We start from the raw sequence: 26,922 nt of genomic DNA, 5'->3' as shown, positions 1-26,922 counted from the left end.
GAGGTTTAAGGAGGAAGTGAAGGGAAGGGACAGGATGAGATTAGTCGAGATGAGAAATTAATAATTTGAATGGTTGAAGATGAAATAATGGAGAATTTGTTAAAATTGGTGTCACAAAAGAACATCACAGCGGAGTGAGAGCAGTGGTTCGTACAGTTTTAACTAAAATCAAGACTTTGATAAGAATCTCATACCTGGACTGTTTTCTGTCGTAGAAGGCGTCTCTACTGAGTTTCTCCGTGCTGTCAGTCCTTTTTTCACTTCCGGGTCACCTCCAGGCTCATTGGCTGGGGTCACTCGGACGGGGCGGGACTGCTTGATGAGTGACGGGCGTGACAGCTTATAGCTGATGCCACTGGGCTTTGAGGCGGGGCCAAGGCTTGGTAGGAGGGGCTTCTTTAAGGCAGAGGGGGGCAGGAGGGAGGGGATGCTGACCCCTGACCTCCCTGGAACAGTAGAACTTTGAACTTTGACTCCTCCACCTCTGCCTCCTCCCTCAGGAGTCTGGCTGGTAACAGGGGATTTTGCCAAGCTGCCTCTAGGTGGAGCCTGAGCGGAGGAAGCTGTCGGCTCCTTGAGTCCTCGCCCAGCAGCCCTGTTGATGGAGTAGGAGCTGGTGACGGTGGGGTAGTGAGAGAGGGAGGAAGGGGTAAGGGTTAGGGTGAGGGTGGGGGAGGGCTGACGTCGGACCTGGGTGAGGCTACGTGACCGAAAACGATCGTTTTCAGTCAGTTGGATGGATGGAGTGGACCCGAGGCTGTCACTAGAGTGGGAGCGGCTGGCTGGTGGTTTCTTTTGGAGGGGGGAACCGGCTCGAGAACCGGGACCAGAACCTGGCCTAGAACCGCCAGAACGAGCAAAGCTCTGAGGCTGTCTCAGAAAACCATTGGTTCCGCTACGTGGTTTGGATCCAGAAAGACCGTTTAGGTTCTGTTTTGTGCTATTGATTAGCCCAAATGCAGTCTGGTTCGGTTTGGAACCGTGAGATCCACTTTTAGAGACAGGAAGAGTTCTGGGGCTGGACTGTGGTGATGGCGATGATGAGGATGTTACAGGATGGCCAAAACCACGGCCCTTTCCCGCAGAAGACGGGGTAGGCTTCTTGGCATCATGCTGTGCCACCACTGGTGATCCCTGTTGCTGTTGGGAACAATACTGATGGATGTTATTACCGGAGCGATTCTGCCCGACATTCCCTCCCTTTCCTCGTCTCCACTCCCTCTCTCCGTCAACCCCTCCATCCTCCATCGTCCCATTTTCTTTCCTCCATTTCATGGAAAATGAAGTCGGCACTCTGATAAATCCGTTCTGCTTAACAGAGGTGGGGGGTGCAGTTAAACTGCTGTTGACCCCTGCTGGGCCGGGGTGGTGGTAGAACCCGTTGGTGAGGCGGGTGCTGGTAGCGGTGGTGCTGGTGAAGGTGCCAGTACTCGCGGTGGCAGCCAGACCCATCTGAGTGCCAGTGGAAGGTATGGCAGATTTGGGCCGTGACCCGAACTTGGGCAGCCTAGAAACCATGGTGGGCATGGTGGGAGGGTCGTCAAGACGAGGGGCTGACATCTGACCCCGCCCACTTCACCATGGAGACACTGAGCAAGAAGAGCTGGAGAGGAAGGATACAACAGAGATAAGACATAAGAACAATCTTGTTTGTCTTTTTTAGGTTATCACATTAGCGTACGGTGTATGTGCAGGTATCAAAGTTAAATATAATACTTTATGAGATCTTTATAGACCAAATATAAAGAAAACTAATACTGATATTTTGACAAATCTTACATGATGGCTTCAGCTGACAGGTGACACGAGTAGGGACGATAATAGGAGTTTTCATTATTCAAAGGTTATAATTTGTTGAGATCAATCCAATTCTGTACAAGGCCTTGCACTAGGATAGGTTTTCAATTTCTCTTTGCAGGTAGACATGAATTTCTTTAGAAAATACATTTTCCCGTCAGAAAATTGCAGCAGTCAGTCAGTTTATCAGGCTAAGCATAACAGTTAGCATTACGTTAGGTTGGGTTTATGGGGGGGTTCAAAACTTTTAAGTCTGATGCTGAAGAAATCAACCGATCCTGACAAAAAACATTAAAAAAAATCCTAAAACATCAAAATTGAAACCTCATAATTAAATGAATTTAAAGGCCTTCCAGGAAGCCAACATTTTTTGGCCCAACAGTGGCCAAAATCGAGAATGCCAGACTTCATGCTAAAATCCACCAACTGGCCCAAAGCTGGTCAAAGAGATGATATCGGAGATGATTCTCACCCCAAAATGGTCAAGTCAGCCATACCAACCAGAGCTGGCTCATATTTGGTCCTCTAGTGCCAGAAAACAGCCGAGCGTGCCGACACTCAATCTGCACTACTTGGCGACCAATACTGGATTTTTGAGGCAGACAGCGATATTGATATTTGAGAACCTAAAACATTTGATAAAAAAATGTAGGCACAATATACAATTTTCAACATAAACAAAACATTTTTGGTTAGGATCCCTAAAAATTTGGTTCGTAAAAATATTGTGACCAGAACATTTTACAGTGTAAAAATAAACTTGTCAGTGCTCTCCGGTGGACAAACCACGTAAATCACGTAAGAAACCAGCTCCTAGCCGTGCTCTAGCAGCTGCCTTGTATAATACTGACAAACACCAAAGACACCACGTGCATGTCATCTACTAAATGTAGAAGACGACAGCCACAGTAGTGGCTAGTAGTTTTCAAAATGAGCCTGCTGGTTAGTTACTGTAGCTAGCTGCAACATTATTAACTGAACAGGTTAACTGAACTTAGTTGTGAGTTTTAAACTAGAGACGAGAATGTTTACTGTGTAACAACAACACAGTAACCTCCATTTGGAAACAAATTTGCTTCTCTTTGACTGAAAATGTTGCTAAATGAATTATTGAATGAACTGTTTGCAGCTAGCTTCATGTTTAATCTGGATGTTGGATATTTTAGATGTCATTGGCTAACAGAAAATCCCCCTGTAGGCTTCCAGGATGAACCCCGACATGGTTGTTGAGAGATTTGTAACACACCTACAAAGCCTCTATAGAAAATGATTTACAGTGCTGAGTCAGTGGAAAAATCCACTGAGAAGCAGCAGCAGCAGCAGCTCTGAAACAAACTGCTGTGTGATTAACAGCTGAAACACGTGGCACCTGGACTGATCTGCAGCTTCAACACTGCAGGGTTAGTTCAGGCGTGTGTGTGTCTGTGCTGACAATGTGGTTAGCGCAAAGGTAACACATTAACCGCCTCTGTCTCTCGCTCTCTCTCACACATACACCACACCCCTAGTAAAAACAACCGTTCGTGCAACTCCATCAGAAAACGACAGATAATGATCAGACAAATGTTTTGCATCAAGCCACACCCATCACACGCTGTAACATCACACACACATCCTTGTACTTCTGTCTTTGTGAGGACCGTCATTGACACAATGCATTACCAAGCCCCTTACCCTAACCTTAACCATCACAACTAAATGCCTAACTCCAACCCTAACCATAATCTAGTTCTAACCTAACCCTTAAAACCAAGTCTTAACCTTCAAACAGCCTGGCCAAAATGTCCTCACTTTTCAAAAATGTCCTCACTCTGTAAGAAAAAAACGTGTTTCAGTCCTCACTATGTAGCAAGCACACACACACACACACACACCCTGAGGCAGGAAATTTAACAATAAACCAGGCAGGCCTGTTTCAGGTCTACAGGGCCATGAGAGAGTCTGATACTAAAAAGACAGATTTTAGGTGGAGTGTCACTTTACTTTCTCTTTTAACAGTTAACAGTTCACTATAAAGAACTTCTACAATGTGTTAAACATCAGACAGATGTACTGCATGTAACAGACCAGGGCTGCGCCTAAAGATTATTTTCATTATCGATTAATCTGCCAATTATGTTCCAGATTCATCGATTAATCGCTTTGTCTGTAAAATGTTAGAAAGTCGTACAAAAACATCCATCAAATCTTCCCCAGAGCCAAAAGTGAAATATTCAAATTGCCCGTTTTGTCCGATCAACTGTCCAAAACCCAAAGATATATTAAATTTACAGTGATATCAGACATAAAAGGCAGGAAAACTTGACATTGACATAGGTAGAACCAGATTGCCATTTTTGCTTGAAAAACGACTAAACAATGAATCGATTATCAAAATAGTTTCCAAATAATTATCGGTCGATCAACTAATCGATTAATCGACTAATCGTTTCAGCTCTATAACGGAGTAAGGGGAGGATTTTCACTTCTTCACCTCTTCAACCCAACCCGTAACCAAAAACTAACTAAATTTTACTCATAATCCTAAATTATTAAGAGAGAGTGAGGTGTGCACATGCAAAACAAGACTAGTCGTGTGTCTCAGTTCGCGTTCCTCCGTACTTACACTTGCTATTTCGAGTGCATAAGTGTGTTCGCACTGAGAATTATGGCAAAATGCAGTGCGCTACGAGTACCCGGATGGTGTACTCATAACGGTAAAAAAGTTGAGTGTGGAACGCTGGACACTTCTCACCCTCAGTGGTCGCCATCTTGGCTACGTAGCGAAAGGGGAGGGACCACCAAACTTGTCAAAACGGTGGACGAGGAAGCTGCAGCGGTTGTGGTTGCTCCGGTGATAGGACTGCACAATTAATTAAAATATTATCGAAATCGCAATATGGCTAAGTGCAATATCCAAATAGCAGAAGCTGCAATTTTTTTATTGAGGTAAAATGAAGGACAGCATTGTAATAAAGTGTACTGCCTGGAAGTGTACTAACAGACGTTTCTGAACTGAGACAGCATACGAGCTAAATGCTAATGTCAGCATGCCAACATACTCACAATGACAATGCTAACATTTAGCAGGTATTATGTTGACCATGTTTGCCATCTTAGTTTAGCGTGTTAGCATGCTAACATTTGCTAAGTAAACACAAATTACACCAAATTTTAAGCGTCTTTCACGTATGTAACATGTAACGTAACGCAAACAAGCAAAACTCGACATTAATAAAAAAGCTTGATTTAAAAAGTACAGTCTTTGAGACTGGATTATTAATTATTTCATTAAAGAGAGACTAATCGATCCCCTCAGCAACTCTTCCATTTCTTTTTATCTCCTCTTCTCTCGCCCTGCGGTCTTAGCACATGACACCGAAAGAAAATAATAAAAAAAAATAAAACATAAGCCTCCTCAGTCATTTGTCCGCCCAAGGCCACCGTATCCTAAACTAAACTGAGCATCACAAGCTTTTCTGGATGCTTTATTAAAACAGCTGATGTGTTTATCTCAAACAGAAGAAAGACAGCTAGAACACTTGTGATTTCAATGTGAGAGAAACCGAAAGGTCAAAACATCATCGCTGGATAGAATTATCATCTGCACGTCCTGAAGGGCTTCACTGATTAATAAAACCTCCGGGATAGAAACAAACACGGGTTATAGTGATAAAGAATATTGTCATAACCTCCTGAGACCCGGCAGCATATTTCCTAATCTCTAAACAAACAAATCAATCAATCAAATGTTAAATGTGTTTGTTTTTAACATTTTCTCATCACATACTGACTTTAAAGATAAACTAATCAAGTGTTTCCCATAAAAGATGCTGCATTAAGCTGACTCACAACTTCCCCACTGCTGAGTCACAGTCGCAGGCCGAGAAGCAGAAGCATGAAGACTCATCACATCCTCAAATCGGGATCCTCAGTCGGGATCTGTTATCTCGACCAGACACAACCGGAGACTGGGAAGTGTTGGCTTTAAATCCGGTCTGTTTCAGACGCCACAAGCGCTCACACAGTCCCAAAACGGCAAAACTCTTTTATTTGATGTTCTGCACCATCAGAGCTGCAGTGACCCACAGCTGGGATGATTCATCGAGGTAATCGATTACAGAAATACGTCCATTTGAATATCGTGTAATGAAGTACGGCTGCACCCGGTCAAAGCACGGATTCCCCCGGAGGACAAGCTGCAGCTGAAAATCTCGCCCACAATCGCCCCTCGCTCTGCGCTCCTGTGCGGTCTACTGACAGTCGCACATGCTCTGCAGGGAAACACAGAGAGTCTCCTGTTCATGTCGGCCCACTTCAGCCGTTCTTTAATAAAAGCTAAACCCTGTTGGTGCCGATGTCATCCGGTGCCGCGTTGGTTTCCATCGATTCGATCGGCGATGTCATTAACAACAAGCCTCCTCCAGGCGCGGCTCAGCTGCTGCTGTGAAAACGAACTCGCGGGTGAAAAAATCCAAAACGGGAGTTTTTTCGGGCGACTTTATAAAACACAGTGCTGACGAAGAAAGTCAACAGACACGTACGGGGAGAGAGGAACAGGCAGAGGGGGGGCAGATTAAAGTAGTTTGTGAGGAAACACTAAAATGAGGTGGTGAATTTAGTAGAATTAAAATGGTAACATAAGAAATAACCTGCTAGAAATAGAAATAGGGCAATATATTAATTTATTCTTTCAAATATTTTAATATTTTCAATAGATAAATATATCTTTTGTTGCAGAATAATGCCCTGCAGTACATACTTTGTTTCTTGTTACATTTGTTTGTTTTTAAGAGAAAATTATTGAATAAATGAACGAAATGAATAAAATATTTAAATATTAGTGAGACAAGTTTTTGATATTTATTTTGGGTAAATGAATTGTTATATTAATCAAGTAATGAAACAATAACCTTTAGAATAATCGATTAAAAAAAATGATCGTTAGGTGCAGCCTTATCTAAAATGATGCTGCACTCAAAATGCTCTTTAAAGTATTTATTCAGCTCACTCAGTTTACTAGTTCCTCCTCAACTCCACCTCCACCTTCACACATTTTCCTGCTCCAGTAACTGACAGTTTCTGAACTCCAGCCTTTAAAATGTGCAGTCAGAAACCTACAGTCATGATGACACAGACCGTGCGGCCATGTTTTCCTCCAGTGTGTGTGTGTGTGTGTGTGTGTGTGTGTGTGTGTGTGTGTGTGTGTGTGTGTGTGTGTGTGTGCGCAGCCGTACTGCAGCAGAAACACTGCTGTGATACCAAGGACACAGAGGAGGAATGAAGACTGAAGAATGAGGTCACGACCGAACGATAATGAGATCCTCTCTCTCTCTCTCTCTCTGTCTCCACCCTTTTCTCTCCTCTTTCCTCTCTTTTAAAGTCTGTTTTATTGCCTCTCCCTGTCTATCACCATGCCTCTTTCTTCATTTTGGACTCCCTTCAAGTGGAAGCTCGGCTGCAGTCCCGACCCACTCGTCCCGTCTGTGTGTCTGTGTGTGTTTGTGTATTTACACTTTCTGGATTAATATTGTCGTCCAGACAAACGGTCAAACACATCCGGTGGTCACTGAAAGGTTCGATATTCCTGCAGTTTTTCTTCAACTGTTGCTTGCTAGCTTTAGCTTGTCTTAATAAAATACAGAAAACATCATTAAATCATGTGTGCACGCACTGTGTACACCTGCTTTTACACGCATAGTTTGTACATATTCTTAATAATATCCATGTGTCTTTCAGCCACATAAACACACGGCACTGCCCACAGTCAGAGAGACATTCTGGCTCTGAAACAGGACGGAAGCAAAAAGTTTTGACTTCCAGCATTCATCCTCAAAACAGACACATTGGACCCATGAAGTACATCAAATCAACCAGGACCACATGAAATGACACATTTAAATCTATAAATCAATCATGTACAGCACGAATGTAAAGCGTCATGTGCGTATAAACTTTTACACAGATTACCAGCCGATAGTTATTGTTATATACCAAAATGTTAAGCAACTATCAGCTGGTGATTCTTTCTTTTCGTGAACTACAGAACAGCAGACGATGTTTAAACAAATGACACTGACTCCCAGAAGGCGGGCCAAACACACGTTAGATATGTTTCTGAACACACACTCGACCTGCGGCTTAAAGCTTTCATGCACGTTAGACTAGCGTAGCGTCTTTTCCTGTTTGAAGCTGTGAGCTGGAGGACCGGGGTCAGGGGGTGAAAGCGTCAGCATGTGGAAACTGACGGGGGAAGGTCAATAAGTGACGTTACCTCTTCACTAAATATAAACAAGCTACTGTGCACACAGTGAACCGCTGGAGTCATTAAAGTCTGCTACCAACTGCAGGACAAAAACTTCGGTCTGATGTTTCCCTTTAAGATAAAACCTCCACCGCCTAGTGAGATCCAGAGCCTGCAGTTTAATGTTTCCGATTCCCCCGCAGGGATCTTTAAAGCATCATGTGTCAGCCACAATCCCATTTCAGTTTATTGCTGTTGGCTGATGCGCAAAAGAGATTTCTACTGCAAAATGATCGTGTGTTTTTTGATAAACACACACACACGTACAGTCAGAACGTGGGTAACTTCCTGTCTCACCAGGAACACCGAAGCTTTCTGTCTTTGGCTGCGAGCCACAGAGTCCATTTGAATGGATGAATGACAGTCCAGGTGTAAACACTATTCATTTGTTTAATGGATAAGAAAACGCTAAACTGATTAGTGAGGCGACCTGCAGGTGACCTGCAGCGTTTCACCTGACTAAAGCACGCCTGCGTGGCGGTGAAATGAACAGTAGTGAAAATAAAAAAGAAGCTACTGATCTATTCTATATTTTTCTTCTTGCCATCAAAGCTCACGTTCAGACTCAAACCAGCAGTGAACGTCTCTGCTAACAGGTGTGTGTGTGTGTGTGTGAATCACAGCTGATGGATCTTCTTCCTACATCGTTGTCCAGAAACTATTAAAACACATCAGCGAGCCGCTCTGTTGTTCCTTCATCACCATGAACACACACACTGTAGTTTATTCTGCCTCCGCCCCACACACACCGTCCTGCCGCCCCAAACACTCACTACAGCACCACATGTGGATTCATCCGCCGCTGGAAATAGTCCCCAACAGATGCACTGTTTCCTCCTGTTGGTCTGATAAAAACTACAGCGAGCAGCTGTTTGAGGAAACTACTGAGCCTTTTTAAACATCAAACTACAGATCTGTGAGGAGTTTTTAAAGATCTTCAGCAGGAACCAATGGGCTCGCAGCTGAGAGCCGCAGACAGGAAGTCAGACGGTGCTGAGAGACGGAGAGACGTGAGGTTGGTTTGGGTCTTTTCTAACCATAAGAATAAAAAATATAATATAATATTTATAATAGAATAACACCAGACTGAACTTCTAATAAGTGAAAGTTTTCTGGTAACGTTCTTAAAAATCTGGTTGCACATTAAGTACAAACTGCAGTGTGTAGTTAAACTTACCAGTGATGAAAACAATGAGATGCAGTAGAAAGTATGTGGATCTTGAGTTAAGATTATTTTTGACTTCTACCTTTAAGGTCAAGAGGGAACTTTGCTCATAATCAGACAGATGTTAGTGTCTGCATGTTGTGGGTATCGGTGTCAATATCCGAAATCAAAAAGTGCCGCTGAGAAATGTCTACTTTCCAAGACTTTCACTTTAACAGTGATTAAAATGAATTATCGCTTTAAAGTCTGGCTCTAGATTTGCAGTGAGTTCCTGAGTGCAGAGCTCCAGTGCTGCTTTCATGTCCTGACCTTGACAGCGGCGTTATCGACAGAACCATATCAATAAAAGGATCCCATGATTGACTGACTGTACTGTGCTGTGCTTACAAGTCACTTTCACTAATGGAGTTCACAGCAGAGCAGCCAGGAAACAGCTGCAGAGCTCCACCTCCACTCAGCTCCACCCGATGAGTTTATTCTTCAACCAGTCAGCTTAGACTACACGTTACAAAATATCATCAGTTAGCTGGTGAAGTGGCTGCAGGCGGGTGCACCGGTGGTAGAGGTGATTTATCAGCTCTGGGTAGGCCTTGAGGGCAGGCTGATGTGACTGATGGACTGACAGACTGAGTGGGAGATATGGAGGCATATGTGGCTGCCTGCCAGCAGCTATATTTAGCTCCGTACCTTCAGCGGAGAGACAGAGCTGGATTTGATCCAAACTTTAAAGGAAAGAAAAGCCACTATAAAACATGTAAACACACAGTGGAGGCCATTATCTGACGGAGGGAAAGGAAACCTCTTCCTGCAGCACCGCTGCACGACCCGGGTCGACTGAAACCATCTCGCTGATCACGCCAAGCATCTCTCAGTTCACATATCTGTGAAAATATTCTCCACTCAAGGTTCACTTACTACTCTTTTTCTGCAGGTGACCAAGGCCGTGGGTTGTGAGTTCTGAATCAGGACGTCCAGTATTTGGATCAAGAAGCTGGCGGAAAAATAAGGACTAACATGTCAGACGTATTAAATCAACATTTCATATCTGCTGTTGAATCTCACTTTCAGGTTGTTGACAGGAATTAGTTGCCACTAAAAACGTCAACGTTTCTGCCTTCTCAGCCAACAACAGCCGGTTACAGATCTAACCTGAATCTTTGAGTTTTGGTTATTCATAAATTTACTTACTTACAAGTGTTGTAAAGGGATTTGATTCAGATTCAGTCAAACCACAACCCTCATCTAGCGTCTCCTTTGTTTTCCTTTACTAATTCCTCTTCCTCCTCCTTTTTTCCATCCCCGACCTCCTTCTCCCTCCCAACCTCACCTCCTCCTCTTCTTTCCATTAGCCTGTTATTATTCCTACATCTTCCTCTCCGTCTCCTCCTCCTCCTCTACTGTACATCCATTCAGTGGGTTCTCGATGTCCTCATGCTCTAGTTCTCCGCTCGCTGAGCTGAGAGGAATCCAGGGCCGGCAGCTAGAAAGCCAGAAAGGATCAACTGCGTCCATCTGGGTCCTCATATTTTACTTTTCACATATATTTTATGGGGTTTTTTTATAATCGTAATAAATTTAATAACAGCATACAGCACGTAAAAAAGCTATTAAATAGAACCAGCTGTGTGAATTTATATATTTTAAAAAAGCAGCTAAAAGCATCAATGTGAAAATATATTTATTTCTGTTAATTAAAACTTCCTTAATGACACAAGCTGTTTGATAATTGTATTATAACTGTTCTTAATAAAAACTTGTATTTGAATTTATTATAATGCACTGGAAGATTTTTTTTCACTCGTTTTAAGAAATCATTATTTTTAATATGCAGCTATTTATCATTTTTGTTTGCTAATTTTAGATTTGATTTATTTACAGTTCATGTCTGCTGTACTCTTGTCAATATTACACATGTGTTTCAGTATTTCTCGCTCAGTGTGCTGCTGTAAAGGACAAGAAGCGTTCATGCTGTAACTGCACACAGCCAGCGCCTGAATACAGGCTGACGGCATCCAAACTACACAGTTTTAAAAGCACAAAGCTAATTCTAACTAAACCGTTTTAAGACCCCAATATAACTGTGACAACAGTTGCTTATTTTGTAACAGGAACTTGTACAACCGTAAAACTTAAAATAGGCAAGACTATTTGTCTGTTTGTGTCTTTTTCACAGATTCATTGTGACGTCTTGATATTAAACTACAAAGAGTCACTCTTCAGAAAAGACCAGGATCATAACGGTAATCGAAAGGGTTCAAGAGTAATACCGATTTTATTTTGGGCTTTTGGGCTTGTGCACAAAAAAGGGGGTGCTTGTTAAGGGTTAACCTGTTTATTCTTCACTGGAATGAACATCACAGCAGAGGGCAGATAAGCCCATCATGCTTTGGTAAAGTTAATCAGATTTGTTATTAGGTGCACACTATTCTTAAAGGTGACTTTTTCCATGTAATAAGCGGAACAATGTCACAGCGAGACTCCGCGTCCTGTTCGAGTCTTGATCCTGCCTGTCAGGGTTTGTTTTTCAGTTACGGCAGTCTCATTGTCACCTGACAGATGCTGTTCTCGGCTCCAGGCTCTCAGGTGAGTCTTTTCACAGCGTGAGGTCAGATTTCATTCACACTCTCAGACTGAGAAAAGGCCAGAAGCTGCCAGAGCAGAACTCACAGATGGACCAGTGACGCAACAGATGGTCAGGACTGACCCCACTGTGTGTGTAAAACTGGACTCCATTAATCTCATCTTTCCCCATGCTGAGGACGGAGGCTGAAGTCACAAACACACACACTTTCCTATTCCACAGGAAGTTTTCTGGTGTGTGTTTCCTCGCCTGTATGTTTTCAAAATGTAAGACGAGCTTCTCAGCAGCTGAGAATAAAAACGCTCACAGGCCAAAGTTTTGCAGCTCCACCAGCAGCAGGATCATCTTGCATTATCGCTCAATGATAAATGAATCAATAGTAACCTGATCGGCTGGCTGCTGCTCTCAGTTTGAATCACAAACACAACCAAGAGAAGACACTGCAAAACATCCAGTAAGTTTTATCTATTTCTGTTTTTCAAGCCTGTGAAGATTTGTGATTTAGCAGTTAAAACATTAGCATTTTATCAGATAAAGTTACTGTTTCTATTACCTCGAAATCATTAGCACAAACAACTCAGAAAACGTGAGAATCATAGTGTTTTTGGCCCATTAAAGAGGTTTTAGGCCTCAAACTCTGAAATAGGACCCCAACTAACTATTATTTTCATTGTGGATTAATTCCCCAATTATGTTCTTGATTATTTGATTAATTCTGTGGTCTATAAAATGTCAGTAAAACTGTGATAAATGTTTATCACAATCACCACAGTCATCAAATGTGTTATGTCTGACCAACAGTACAAAATCCAAAGATATTCAGTTTACAATGATCAAACAGCAAATCCTCACACTGGAGAAGCTGGAACAAGAGAATTTAGTTTGACACTTTTGCTTAAACAATTAATTTCTTATCAAAATAGTTGCCATATCGTTGCATGTTGCACTTCTGGCCACACCCACCAGGATCGACCAGTTACAGAGGCAACGAGACTGAGAAAATGTAAAAAGTAAATGTGATTAACAGCGGCGTTCCTCAGGGTTCAATCTCAGGTCCTCTCTTTTTTACAATCTACATTCATAATCTAGGGCTGTGTGTTAGTAATTGTTCATTTGTATGTAGATGACACAATGTTTTATATACCAATAAAGACACTTGTTTAATACACTGCACCAAAGTTTTGATTGCCAACAAAGATCAATCTAAGAAATGGTTTTAAATAAATAAATTATACCGATGACAAGTACCTGTTATTTTACACTTTGGATTGTTTTAAAATTGAAAACGTATCTGCCTTCACACATCTTCGAACTTGGCCTGACAGAAATATTTAGTCTTAAGTCGAATTTTTTTTTTTATTTAAATTTTTATTTAATTTTTGAGAGCTTTATAATCTGTACAACATACGACACCTTCTATTCTTAGACCCTCAATTTGGTTAAGGAAAGATTCCACAATAAAACCCATTAACAGGGCAATCCTCTTCCATAGTGGGGAAACATGCAATTGGTCTTGTCACATTAATGAATCAATTAAAAACCTTAATTTAAACTAGGCTTCTTTCATATAAACAGAAGGTGTTTTTAAATTTAGAAAACATTTAGTCCAGTCTACCTTTCTCATTTTCATTCCTTTAACTGTCAGATCTCCTCCATCACTGCCATTACAAACTCAACGCAGTCAGGCTTAAGACTAACCGAGGAAAATCATTGTTTAGTTAATTTGTACTTTACAAATAGAATAACTACCCAAATATACTCTTGCCACACTTATTTTAATTTGCCTTGATCACTGAAACGTTACGACAAGCTGAATGTTACTGAATTTTTACCCATTATCTTTTAATTATAGTGTTTTTATTTCCTTCTTTTTTTACTTTGTGTAACCTTTAGTTGCATCTGTTTTATCACTACGTCCTGTTTACCACAAAAACAGAGCTTGCTTTTAGTGAGTTTTGCCTGTATAACTTCAAACAACAACAACAACAACAACAACAACAACAACAGAGGACAGCTGTGTACATGTTCCTCCTGCTCCTTCTCAAAGATAAAGCGAACTCTGTGCTGCTGTGGAGAGTTTAAAGGCCAGATGTGATGTAACTGCACTAGTAAGGACACACTGGTTTGTGTTATCGCGCTGGAGACATCGATAAGTTTATCTGAACTGTTCTGCAATTTCTGATGATCTTCAGTGTGTTTATCCACATGAGCAAAAGGACTCTGTTGGCATCAAATATCAGCGGCAGAACACTTGAGAAAGTGAGTCTTCTAACAGCAGATCTGTGCTGCTCTTTAAAAATGTGACTGTAATCTGAACCAACGACCCCAACCAACCCCAAACAGCAAGGGATTATGGGTAGGAGGAGACGAGACGGTTGAAAGCCAGGCGGAGTAAACAAACCAGTCTAGACTGATGTTCATCTCCTCGTCTGCTATTAACTGCTCTGAACTATTTAAATGATGAACCTCAGCTGTCATCCATCCTGTCCTCCCTTTCTCATCACTCTTCCTCCTCCATCTGTCTCTTCGTCTCTCTCCATCATGTCCTTGTTGTCCTCCTCTGAGCCTTTTGCGGTTTCAGTCTCTCTACATGCTGATCACTAGAGGACAGAGATATTCTTGGCAGAGGGCAGAGTAACATAACCTCCTCCTCTCTGTTCTTTCCTCCCCGCCTTCATTACCGAGCTTTAGTTTCGGCCATCTTGTAAAAACGGCACAAATCGGTCCAGAAATGTAAGAACATGTTTTAGTGGCCTCTAGATCACAAAAGACCTAAAAACATCATCACGAAACATGAATTGTGCTCTGCTGCAGTGTCATTAAGCTCCAACCGACTGTACAAATCACGTCAGCACAACACTAGCTGCGCTGACGAGAAGCAACGTGATTCCTCCTGCACAATTTTCATTTTTACAGTTAAAAGAAGAGACGGGTCAGTCGTTAACACAGCCAGACAAATTAGAGGTACTTTACTTGAGTATTTCTATTTTATGCTACTTTCTACTTGTACTCCACCACATCTCAGAGAGAAATCTTGTACTTTTTACTCCGCTACATTTGTCTGTCAGCTTTAGTTACTTTTCAGATTAGTTTTTCATCCACTTCCTGTCCGGTGAAAACTCCAAATGTGGTGATTGTGAATGTTTGTGAGCTGAAGGATGAAGAGTTTCCTTCATGTGCTGAGAAAACTTTCCCCCCCCCTCGGAAAATGCATCGTCACAAAGCTGAGCGCAATAACCAACTTCTGTCCTGTGAATTTTCTCTCAGTTCAAGTTTAATATATATATTTTTTGTCTGTCTACCGTTATATTTACTGTTACTGCTGTCTTTGATAATAACATTTATTGTTCAACAGTAATATATCTTTACTCAGAAATATCATTATCATCTTATAGTCTTGTGTTTATATAGAAAAGAAAATTAAATTCCGCCTATATATTATCATTATAGATTTTTATTGTTTCAAGCATCGTGTCGCTGATTTGGCTCTAACCTTAAGGTCGATTCTTTCATACAGACATGCTGTTTATTAAACTGTAATATCAGAAAACAGGTTTGGAAATGAGGCAGTTAATACATAAATAGTAAGCAGTAAATAGTAGTAACATTCTTTGATTTGAATGTGATTTCACAGAATAATTAACTACATTTCAAAACGTTCTTCTGAGTCTGTCTGTTCTACATTTATCACCATTATCATAATTTGCAGCATTTAAAGAAACTAGCTGCCTACTGAAACATGAAAAGAAAGTCAGTCATCGTCTCTTCAGCCCGTCGAGGACACTACTACCACCTTCAAAATAGAAAGGCCACATTTAGCCGGTGTGTTTTTATTATTCATGGCTGCTGGTTGGATGCTGGGTGTGTTTGGGCGTCTGGCAGACTGAGCGCGTCATCAGGCCGTGGAGGATATTTGATCCTGGAGCACGAGAGGCAGGTTTCCTCCCGGCCTGATGTCCAGACGCTCACCGTTAGCCTAAATATCCAGTCAGACCGAGAAGGAAACAGCCAGCACACCGAGACATGCTGCTGTACTCTGCCCGGAGACACATGAAACCATTAGACCGTGATATTCTGACCCGACTCGACTGTTTTATTATAGAGCGCACACGTCTGACTTCACTTTATAGGCTGTAACGTTCGTTACATGGAGCCGGGCCTGAAACCCCAAACAGAAGCTTACTGGCTGCACTTTTTGCTCCTTTGTGAATTCTCAATCATTAGTAAATGATTTCTTTGCTTTGGAGAGACAGCGAGTCATTATCTAGCTGTCTCTATTCAATCTCCGGTTTTATTACAACATTGTGAGCAGGACTGCTTCAAGGCAAAATTGAATTTTTATATGATTTTTCCATCAGTGTGATGGAGCAGCTTAAATTTGTTAATTTGATTGAAGTCACCGGATTATCCAAAGCAGACATTTATATTTATTTATTTTCAGTTTCTCAATTGTGCTATATCACAATATACATTTATCAAAATTACATACATCGTAACATAAGAAACGCATTCATATGGCCCACACCTAATCGAGTGTATTGTATTCCAGCGTCTGTTATGGTTTGTCTGCCCCCCAAAAAACTGAACTAATCTAAACCAACAAAACAACACAAACACCACAAACCGCTGGACTACGGATACAGCGATCCATTGCTGTCGTTCAGTTCTGGTCCGGTTCACGTTCACACTCACTCTTTACAAACGAACCAACAGGAGTAAACAGGAAGTCACATGGACTCACTGATTGGACAGTTTTGGTGACGTCATCCTGCATCATCTCCACTACATGGACCCACAGAGGAAAATGTAATTCTGACTGACAGCAGGCCGTTGTACGGATTACTGCGTGATAAAGGGGCCGCTGTTACGCTTTGCCTTTGTCTCTCCACTAACTCGCACACCTCTACGCGTACATTTACACGCTTACACACATCTCAAACGGCCCAGATATCGTGCTAGCTTAGCCAGCTAAGCTGCACGTTATTCTGAGGACAAACAGAGCTCGTCCTCCCGTTTTAGCTCTGTCCCTCTGTTTGAGATTCGCCGCCACCTTCCTTGCGCCCCCCTCTCTATTGCCCCACACACACCTTACATGCTTGCGGATTGTTGCATGCTCATTGTGTTTAGACTAGACGATCGTGGCTGTAAGTTATTGATTGTTAATCGGTGCTAAGGTTAAATAAACGCTGTCGTACCTTTACAGAGCAGTCCCTGAGGTTACTGTGTGAACGAGTTGTGATAACAGCTGGTTGCGACGGTCAGCGCTCAGATCCACCCCTCACTGTCCCCCTTTTAATGTAAGATGGTGCCTTAAATATCAGCATGGGGGGACGGCCACCTTTGAGACTGTTTTTCATGTTTGGTTATTGGTCGCCAGTCACAGGGTGGTGCCCCGTAATTATTCATTTATATTAGTCATTTTGCTAATATTCATTTTGAATTTATTTATTCAGAAATATCTTTGATGTTTCTGCTAATAACCAAACCTGCGCCACCTGAATCCCAACAATGCTAAAATCAGATATATGCTGTCACAAAGTCCTGCAGTTTGGTTGTTTTGCTCTCCCACCACAAACGAACGCTCACCACCAGCCAAAACGGGCCAAACCAAACCAGGCAAACGCACCAGCGCCACTGAAGCACAAGATCAAAAGTCTGATGCTGATAAAAGAATGAATGTTCACATTTTAAAGCCGCCAGCGCAGACACTTCTCTCATTCTGGAGCCGGTGACAGAGATGTGGATCTGAAGCAGCGTTACAAACAACAACAACACACACCTCTGGCCTCTTTGAACGAACTCTGGTTTCAGTGATGTGTGACGGTGAAACACACACACACACACACCCAGCTTCAGGCCAGATATGACACACACAGCATGAATGCCCTGTCTTGTTGGGCATTAAACCACACACACACACACACACACACACACACACACAGTATGGCTGAATGAGCCTCGCCCGCAGACAGACTGCAGCCTGATCGGAGGAGTCGGACGTCACTGCTTCACCTCCGCCAGAAAGTGCTAAAGTGTTTCTAAACTTCAGGTTTCGGTTTCAGTCCCGCCGAATCAATATAAATGCCATATTGTAGCTTATGATTTACATCATTTTCATCAAACCAAACCATTCAGTGAGCCCTCGTGTCCGGCAGCAAAGTGTTGTGTGTGAATCACAGCTGATGGATCTTCTTCCTCCATTGTCGTCCAGAAACTGTTAAAACACATCAGCGAGCCGCTCTGCTGCACTGGGCGACATGTTCCTTCATCACCATGAACACACACACTGTAGTTTATTCTGCCTCAGCCCCACACACACCGTCCTGCTGCCCCAAACACTCACTACAGCACCACATGTGGATTCATCCGCCGCTGGAAATAGTCCCCAACAGATGCTCTGTTTCCTCCTGTTGGTCTGATAAAAACTACAGTGAGCAGCTGTTTGAGGAAACTACTGAGCCTTTTTAAACATCAAACTATAGATCTGTGAGGAGTTTTTAAAGATCTTCAGCAGGAACCAATGGGCTCGCAGCTGAGAGCCGCAGACAGGAAGTCAGACGGTGCTGAGAGACGGAGCGACGTGAGGTTGGTTTGGGTCTTTTCTAACCATAAGAATAAAAAATATAATAGAATATTTATAATAGAATAACACCAGACTGAACTTTTAACAAGTGAAAGTTTTCTGGTAACGTTGCACATTAGATGCCCAACAGTTATAAAATAAAATAATAATAAATAATAAAAATGTTTTCAAAGCACTTGATCACCAAGTTTCCTGTGAACTTCTCTTTGTGAGCACATGAGCTCAGGAGTTACAGCTGAAGGTGGCGCGTGTTGCCCGGGAGCCGTTTAGTGCCGGTACCCTCCCCCCTCTGGTTTCATAGCAACTTGGCATGGACAACATCCCTGTTGTGCTGGGAGCTGTGGACCCCCGACCCCCCACCCCCACCCCCACCACCACCACCACTTTTAATCTGCCACAAAGCAGCTCTTTCTCTCTGCTGCTCTGCACTCAACTCCTGACAAGCAAACTCCCACCTGCTAATCCACCAGCCTTCATCCAAACAGGCCGGGAAACCTACTTCTGGGAATCCAGCAGCTCATGAGCAGCATGTTTGACTATCTGAGCCTTTAACCAGCCTTCACATGAATAAATCTGCTAATATAACACGACCTAAATCCTCAACACTGACAAGAATGCCACACTGCTGCAGTGCTGCGTACTGACCCTCAATGCTTTTTGTGTAACGACAAAACAATATCTGTCAAACACTAAAAGTTAGGAGTGAATGCTTGGTCAACTCCTTTAGCCGTGATTATTTGATCAGATATTTCCTGATTTAAATCATCATTTTGTTTATTTGGTTCTGCTGAGCGTCTCTCAAAATCAAAACACTTCTATTTATTATTTTGTTAAATGAAAAGCTACTTTCTGAAGTGTACTGCAGAAAGTAGCGTTTCGACACTGGTACCAAAATCATTTTTAGGAAAGGTCAGTTAGCGCTGAAACAATTAGTCGATTCATTAGTTCAGACAGAAAATTAATCACCAACAATTTTAATAATTGATTAATCGTTTAACTCCTTTATCAAGTAAAAATATCAAACATTAGCTGGTTCCAGCTTCTGAGATGTGAGGATTGCTGCTTTACTCTATTTTATATTATCCTTAAATCTAAAATCCACCTTAGGACTGAATTTACTGACTGCGTGAGGCCAAAAACTGTTTTTCTCTGTTCTTACTCCGTTAAAGAAAGTTTAGAATGCATCATGCCTCAACGTTACACGTGTTTATGATTGCAACAAACCACAGAGCAATAAAAAGACAGCCAGTACTAAAGCTGAACACACATGAGTCGCGCATTTTAAATGAGATCCTGTATGACCAAACTTATCCTCGGCACCAAAAGTTACATGGGCAGATCAAACCACCCCGTTCTTCCTGACGCTCCGAAGGCGCTCAGTAACGGCCACCGGTGCTGTTTGTAACTGCCGACTGTGATTTAAGTTTTATTGTTATACGTTTAGTTTACTTTTATGGTAATTACTGCAGTAGGTTGTGTGTGTGTGTGTGTGTGTGTGTGTGGACTGGAGGGAAGTATTTAGGAGGCAGCTGTTGTTAGGGAGGGGGAACACACAACATCTGGGACGATGCAGCTTCTTTGGTACAGTTTCTGTTTTACTTTGTATATTCTTTTTGCTGCTTGTGTGTATATTTTTGCAGCTCTGACCAAGGAAGTCTCTTCTTTGAATAATAAAGTTAAATTTGAATTTATAAATGAGTTGCAGCCCTACAAACAATACACAGAAATATGAAGGAGAAAGGAACCAACTAGTCTGGCTGAGGCAGAAGCATAAAAAAATAATCTTCTTTTTGGTCTGAAAAATTAATGCAGATCGTCACAAACTACCTCAGAAAATGGCCTTCTGCTTCTCTCACCACTCAGTGGCCCGACAACAACATCAGCAGATGATTCGATCTGAGCGAGGAAGCACTCAGTCGCCGCCCAGTCAGAGATCCAAAGATTCACCAAACATTTCCTGCCACCAAAATCCTCAGCACAGCCCGCCGGGACCGACCCCCAGCAGCATCTGTGCATGCAGAACTCTGCACCGACACCTGCATGTGGAGCAGAATCAGGCAGACGCCCGCTCATCATTAACGGTCAACACAGAGTCCCCTATGTTGGTGCTGAGACTCACTGCCCCCCCTCAGACTCTCTGACCAGTCTCACAGCAGCTCTGCTTTCCAAACACCAGTCAGAGGAAACCAAATGATAACGCAGTGTAAACAAACCTGTCTGGAACGCTGGACAGAAGAAACTGAGAGCCAGAGCGGATCAGAAAGTTATCTGGGCCTAAAGAATCCAGATCCTGACCGAGTGCAGGCTCAGTGTCCACAAGCTGGACATCCACACAGGAAGACGCAGACAGACATGGCAGCCAAGAGAAAACAGATCATGTGGTCGCTGTCGGACAGGTGAGCTGAGACAGAGACGCTCTTCCTCCTAAGGGACGTTTACTTCAACGAGTTCAGCGCTGTGATCTCAGGGCTCAACATTAAAACATTAAAAATACTCCGAGGAGACGGAGACAGGATCCTGCTGATCAATATGTATCAACACAACCTGAGGACTCACACACACACACACACACACACGTTAGTTTTCACTTTTTGTATTTGTATTTTAACTGGAAGTCAATTCATTATTATTATTATCCCATCTTACTTATCTGTATATAATTTAACATCTCAATTCTTCTGTTTATGTATGTTTTTATTTTACACTTGCGTTGGCAACGTCAGCGTCTGGTTCCCGCTGAAATGAACTGAGAGAGAGAGAAACTGAGGGCATCAATGATCTATCAGATACTGAATAAACTGAATAAAGACGAGAGGAGAAGGGAGTCAACTACAGGAGGAGGAAGAGGGAACGAATGAGCGGAGAGGAGCAAATGAGATCAATAAGATAAAGAGAGTGAACGAGAAGACATCAGCGAGGAGGGAGACAATAAGACACCATCAGCACGAACTCAGCAGTGACACAGCTGGGGCCGGGAAATATGGCCGACCACCTGTCTGCACGTTATTTGATCTCCTGCGTACGTACCACCGGACTGAACAGCCATTACCCTCGTTACTGTTTATACAAGCAACAAAACATAATAATGGAATATGAGTCCATTGTTTTTCGTATATCCTGACTGACAGCCATCGTTTGAAATCGCAGTGCAGAGATAACACCCAAAGCCAAACTCCTCGAACGTTACAAGCCGTCAACACAAGCAGCCACGAGGCCTTAAATAAATCCAGCCTGAAACTGGCGGCGCTTCGATTTAAACCGGGAACTTTCTCATCAATACGTTAACAAGCCCGCCCAAACATTTGATAACGCTCTGTCGCCTCGGTCGATATCTCAACTACTGGATCAAGTGTCCTGAAACGCGCTGCTGATGGCTGACGGCTCGGCGAATCCGTGCATTTTGCCAGTCTGGGCGTCAGAACAGAGTCGGCCACAGGAGCACATCTCTAATTATGAAACTAGAGCTCAACGATTAGTAAATTAATCAGGATCAAATCATTTTTCGGGCAGAAGAGCCAAATGTTCTCCGGTCCCAGGTTTTCTTTGTCACACATGACTGTATAAACTGAACGTCTCTGGGTTTTGGACCGATTGCCGAATAAATCAAGGAATTTGGAGAAGTCACCCTGAACTCATATTCGACAGACAGAACGAGAAAATAATCGGCAGATTAATCGATCGTTAAAATAATAACCGTTAGCTGCGGCCCTTCGTAAACCTCACTGGGATTTTTGTCTCGGCACAAATCCTCCGTGTAGAGCACACCGGATGTTTCTCTCTCCCTTATTCCCCATTTCAAATTTGAACGACAGCAAATAAATGAAATTCCACGTTTACAGCCGAACCAAGTGAAGCCAACTTTCAAGTCGACGAAGAGAGAGAGCAAACTGAGAGAGAGAACGAGAGAGAGAGAGGTCAAGAGGGGGAGTCAGCAGATTCAGTGATGGAGGAAAGGGAAAGTAAGTTTAAGGCATTAAAGCAAAGAGTCAGCAGCAGAGCCTCCAATCAGGAAGCTAAATGATGATTCTGCTTTAAACTGGGGTCGTTAAGAGCTTCTCACTAACAAACCAGAGACTAATGAGGCCTGAGGACGCGGTCAGGCCTCGGCTTCACATCGGGGCTTTGTGTCGGCAGCGTCCCTTCAATATCTTTCATTTTAAATACATTTCAGAGATCCTCGTCAAAACATGTTGCGTTTCTGCTGAATGAAATGACTACAGGCCGATGCATCGGCTGGGCTCTGAAACCCGAGTTAGAGTTTCTGAGCTCCTGGAAAAGTTCCTGCAGTGGAAACGAATGGCTAAAAAAAAACATGTCAGTGTGCACATTCAAACTGCCAGATGAATTAATTCTGATCTCTTTCTGCTAGTGCCAAACACCAGAGCGAAAACCCTCAGTGACAAAAGGTGAAATTAGCGTTCCTTCATGTCCCCGATGGGAGCAAACCTCCTGATTTTGGCAACTCTGTGACGTTCCTACAGAAATGTGGGACCCTGTCGTTCACCGAATACCGGCAGACTAACTCTGGTTATCTGTGCTGAAGCCACAATCTCTGCCGGAGGACGTTTTGGGGAAAAGAGCCGGGAGAAATTTGGGATTTGCCAGAAACAGAAGACAGAGCTGGTACGGCGCTTTTTGCATAAATTATTCACCAAACGGGGCGTTTCAGTTCCCCGAGAACAGTCTGGAAAAATGAATTTTTCATCAGCTGGACCCAAACTCATGGACTGCATCGTCATCATGTGTATCACCGGGGGAGGGACAGTCCCATTCAAAGAGAGCCTGAGGGCCGAGTGCGGTCTACATCCTGGACACACAGTCTGGATCCATCTATCTACTGCAGGGGGATTTCATTTCAACGGGACACGACGATCAGGAAACAAAGCCAGTAAAATAAATATCTGATGTTCCACTGATGTTTTGGTTCTTGGTTCCCTGTTCTGGGCCGGTTCCCTGCTGGAGCACGGGTTCTCCCTCTCAGTGGGGACTCAAGCAGCCGGAGGCTGAATTATCAGTCAGAGGAGAAAGAAAGTCCAGCAGAAACACAGATGGGCCGGCGTCAGCAGGTTCCCTCCGGACCGACACCAGATCAATACGCTGCAGGCGGAACCAAATGAGACAGAACCGACCGACCCGCAGGACCCAACCGGAGAGGTCTGGAGGCCAGACCCTGCAGAACCACGTCACCCCAGGACACGGCCGGTGGAGCCAGACAGCTGGAAAGCATCTCAAACATAAAATTTAACTTAATATGTGCTGTCTTTTTTTGGGCAAAGAAGTTTGGAATATTTGATGGTGGTACATTTGTGTTTAATACATTATATATATATATATATATATATATATATATATATATATATATATACATACATACATACATACACACACACACATTAATAAACTCTATTCAGTCAGATCATTAAAATGTAATAAGTGTCCTGGTGTGTATGAGACACCACTGAATACTAGAACATCATTATCGCTGATGAGCAGCTTCACTCCGGTGTACAGAGGTCTGCTGTCGTCACATTTCACCTGTCCGCCTGCAGAAGTCACGGACACACACGGTGTGTGTGTGTGTGTGTGTGTGTGTGTGTGTGTGTGTGTGTAGATCAACTCAACACGGATGTGTTGCAGAGGAAATCCGCTCGGTTCGCTCACGGGGGAGCCGGAGACTCACCTGCCGGGGCCACGGAGCATCAGACGTCAGAATGCGGAAACGTCGAGGTGGAGGTGGAGGTGGTTGGATGGACGCACACGGCGGGATGTGTCGGGTTCAGTCCGAGGCTGAGAGGAGACAACCGGCGAGACAAGTCCCGACAAATGCCGCTGGAATCCCGCGGGGGCCGGCTTCGCTCCTGCGGGGCTTCGCTCCTGCTCTCCGGCCTGTAGACCCGCACTCTACCGAACACTACGGGGTCTCCGACAGGTACATGCCACCTGCACGGGTCACATATCCAAATAAAAGCCGTTTGTTTGTCTTGTTTTCGCCTGAAATCCGTTTCTGTTGCACATGTGCAGAAGACGAGCCGCTGTGACGGACTGCTGCCGCACGAGCTGCTGAATCATTCACACACACACACCGATACGTGCGGGCACGCGGACAGCGCTTGCGTGAGGCACAGCTGACACTGACGTCATCTGCATACTGTAAACATAACCCTGTCTTTCTTCTTCTTCTTCTTCTTCTTCTTCTTCTTCTTCTTCTTCTTCTTCCTCGGCAGCTCGCAGCCTCGGTGTTGCGTCAGCGCCACCTGCTGGCGGTAGTGGAGAGTGTCGTTTCTCTCAGGTGTGTTTCCTGTTTCTGGTCTCTGACATGTTCACTAACACCCCCCCCTCCTGTTTCCTGCCCTGTTTCTATAATAAATATAATAATGATAAAACTTTATTTATAGAGCACTTATCAAAACACACAAAAGTAATAAAATAAACAGCCAGTTCAGGTAAAATCAGGATCTGCTTTCAGATAAAAATGTGTTTTGAGACGAGACTTAAACCAAGACCCTGACTCAGACAGCCTCATGTCTTTGGGTAGGTTGTTCCAGAGCCTCGGGGCCTTGATGGCAAAAGCTCTGTCCCCTTTAGTTTCCATCCTGGTCTCAGGAACAGACAGGAGACCCCTGCCCGAAGATCTCAGACTACGTGAAGGTTCATAAGGGATTACAAGGTCTAAGATATAGTCTGGAGCCATGAAGAGCCTTAAAAGTAATCAACAAGATCTTAAAATCAATCCTGAAACCAACAGGGAGCCGATGTAAAGAGGCTGAACCAGGTGCGATGTGGTCTTACTTCTTGGTCCTGGTTTACAGCCGAGCAGCTGAGTCCTGTACAGTCTGCAGTCGGGTCACAGTTTTTAGATTTGAAGACGAGTGAGCGGGCTGTTACAGTAATCGAGGCGTGAGGAGATAAAAGCACGAACAACAGTTTCTGCATCACTAAGATTTAAAATAGATGCAATGTGTCTGAGGTGATAGAAACACGACTGGACGAGCTGAGTGACATGTTGCTCAGAACATAAACTGCTGTCAAACAGGACGCCGAGGCTTCCTGCAACAGGCTCGATGTGTTGTGACAGGAAGCCAGTAGACATGTTTCTATGTAGGTGTCTTCCTGTTGTCTCCTGATCCCAGAGCTGCTGCCGCTCTTTACTGATTTACAAAGTTTCATTGTCTATGTTTTCTTTTTTTTAACAGCTTGTTTGGCGAGTTTGTCCTCTCTCTCATTACCCATGATGCCCCTGAACACGTATGATTTCACATAGAAGGCCTGCAGATGCCGAGTCATTTGGCCCCTTCAGCCCGCTGTCCAGCCTCCAGACGGTGCACAGCTCCACCGTGTCCACAGGTGTAGCACACCTGGACATGCTCTGTATTTACTCTCCGTGTGACTACACAACTCACGCACTCAATCCACACTTTGCTTTCTTGCCTTAACTTGAAGTAACTCTAAATCTAGCACCAGTGGATCTAGGACCCGCACAGGGGCTGTGGGCCACATCACCGCCGGGCCCCCAGGTGTCTCCTGCGTCTCCTGTCCAGCCAAAGCTTGATTTACTGGTCCCCCCCCCCCCCCTCGCAGAAGGCCTGCGGCACTTTTTGGTTGGGCGGCTGCCTCCGTGCCCTCTCACCACCGCAGCTGGTCCTCCAAGCACAGTTTTTGATGCAGATCCATATACACACACCATAATCCAGCCTCGATCTACAGCGACCCCAGTCCAACCCCACAAGGCATCTCATCACATTTCTAACTCTTTTGCACTTATCCACGACGCTTTGAAGGTGACCCCTCCGTGTTAATCTGGAACACGCTCCTAAGAATCGAAATGATTCAACATTATTTCCATAAAGTTTCAAATGAGTATTTCCTCTGATCCTCTTTCTTGTGAAGAAGACTGCTTTAGTCTTTGTAACTGAAACCTCTCTTCCCCCACATCTCAACTTGATTTATTCCTTCTTGCAATTTTTTAGCGATATGTCTGAACTTTCTCCCTCTTTTCCACAAAGCCCCTTCGTCTGCAAATAACGAGCTTCCCATCTCTAACGAAACATTTCCAAAGACGTCATTTATCATAGTGGAGAATAATAAAGGGCTTATCACACACAAATGTCCCATTTTCAACCTCGTACTTATTGGACAGATCCTCCCTTTACCTGCTGGTTCTTTTAATAACCCTTTCCTCACTGGATTTTTCTCTTTTAATAATAATAATGATAATAAACTTTATTTATATAGCACCTTCCGTAACACAGAATGTAGCTCAACGTGCTTCACAAGAGAAATAAAACAACCAACGTATTAAAAACAGGAAACACAAGGATCACATCAGTAATAAAAACAAATTAATAATGATGGAAACAATCTTATGATATAAAAAACATAAAACCAGTATAAACATAAACACAGACACAGTTTTCTATAAACCTAATTTTTCACTGCATAAATACTTGATATGGAATAACAGCAGCATAAGATTTAAGAACAAGATGCTTTTTAATAAGAACTGATTTGATAAG

The 26,922-nt window shown here is 43.3% G+C and overlaps 1 protein-coding gene across 8 annotated transcripts in view; it reads right to left on the bottom strand.

The window, feature by feature from the left end:
- The window catches only part of ccser2b (coiled-coil serine-rich protein 2b), a 63,641-nt gene extending 39,092 nt beyond the window's left edge, over nt 1-24,549 (bottom strand). For 6 of the 8 annotated variants that reach the window (XM_044179817.1, XM_044179818.1, XM_044179819.1 and 3 more), the window contains exons 1-2: nt 24,090-24,223; nt 195-1,603 (exon numbers count right to left, since the gene is read on the bottom strand). In XM_044179817.1, coding sequence (XP_044035752.1) covers nt 195-1,560 — 1,366 coding nt within the window. In that variant the 5' untranslated portion in view covers nt 1,561-1,603; nt 24,090-24,223. Of the gene's footprint in view, nt 1-194; nt 1,604-24,089 lie in introns of all 8 variants that reach the window. The other 2 variants (XR_006376044.1, XM_044179815.1) reach the window with 1 other exon arrangement.
- Nucleotides 24,550-26,922: the final 2,373 nt, after the last annotated feature.

This window comes from Siniperca chuatsi, linkage group LG20 (assembly GCF_020085105.1).
Source record: "Siniperca chuatsi isolate FFG_IHB_CAS linkage group LG20, ASM2008510v1, whole genome shotgun sequence".
NCBI classification, from domain to species: domain Eukaryota; kingdom Metazoa; phylum Chordata; class Actinopteri; order Centrarchiformes; family Sinipercidae; genus Siniperca; species Siniperca chuatsi.
The sequence above is the reverse complement of the archived record's forward strand: the minus strand, read 5'-3'. Positions and strand labels throughout refer to the sequence as shown.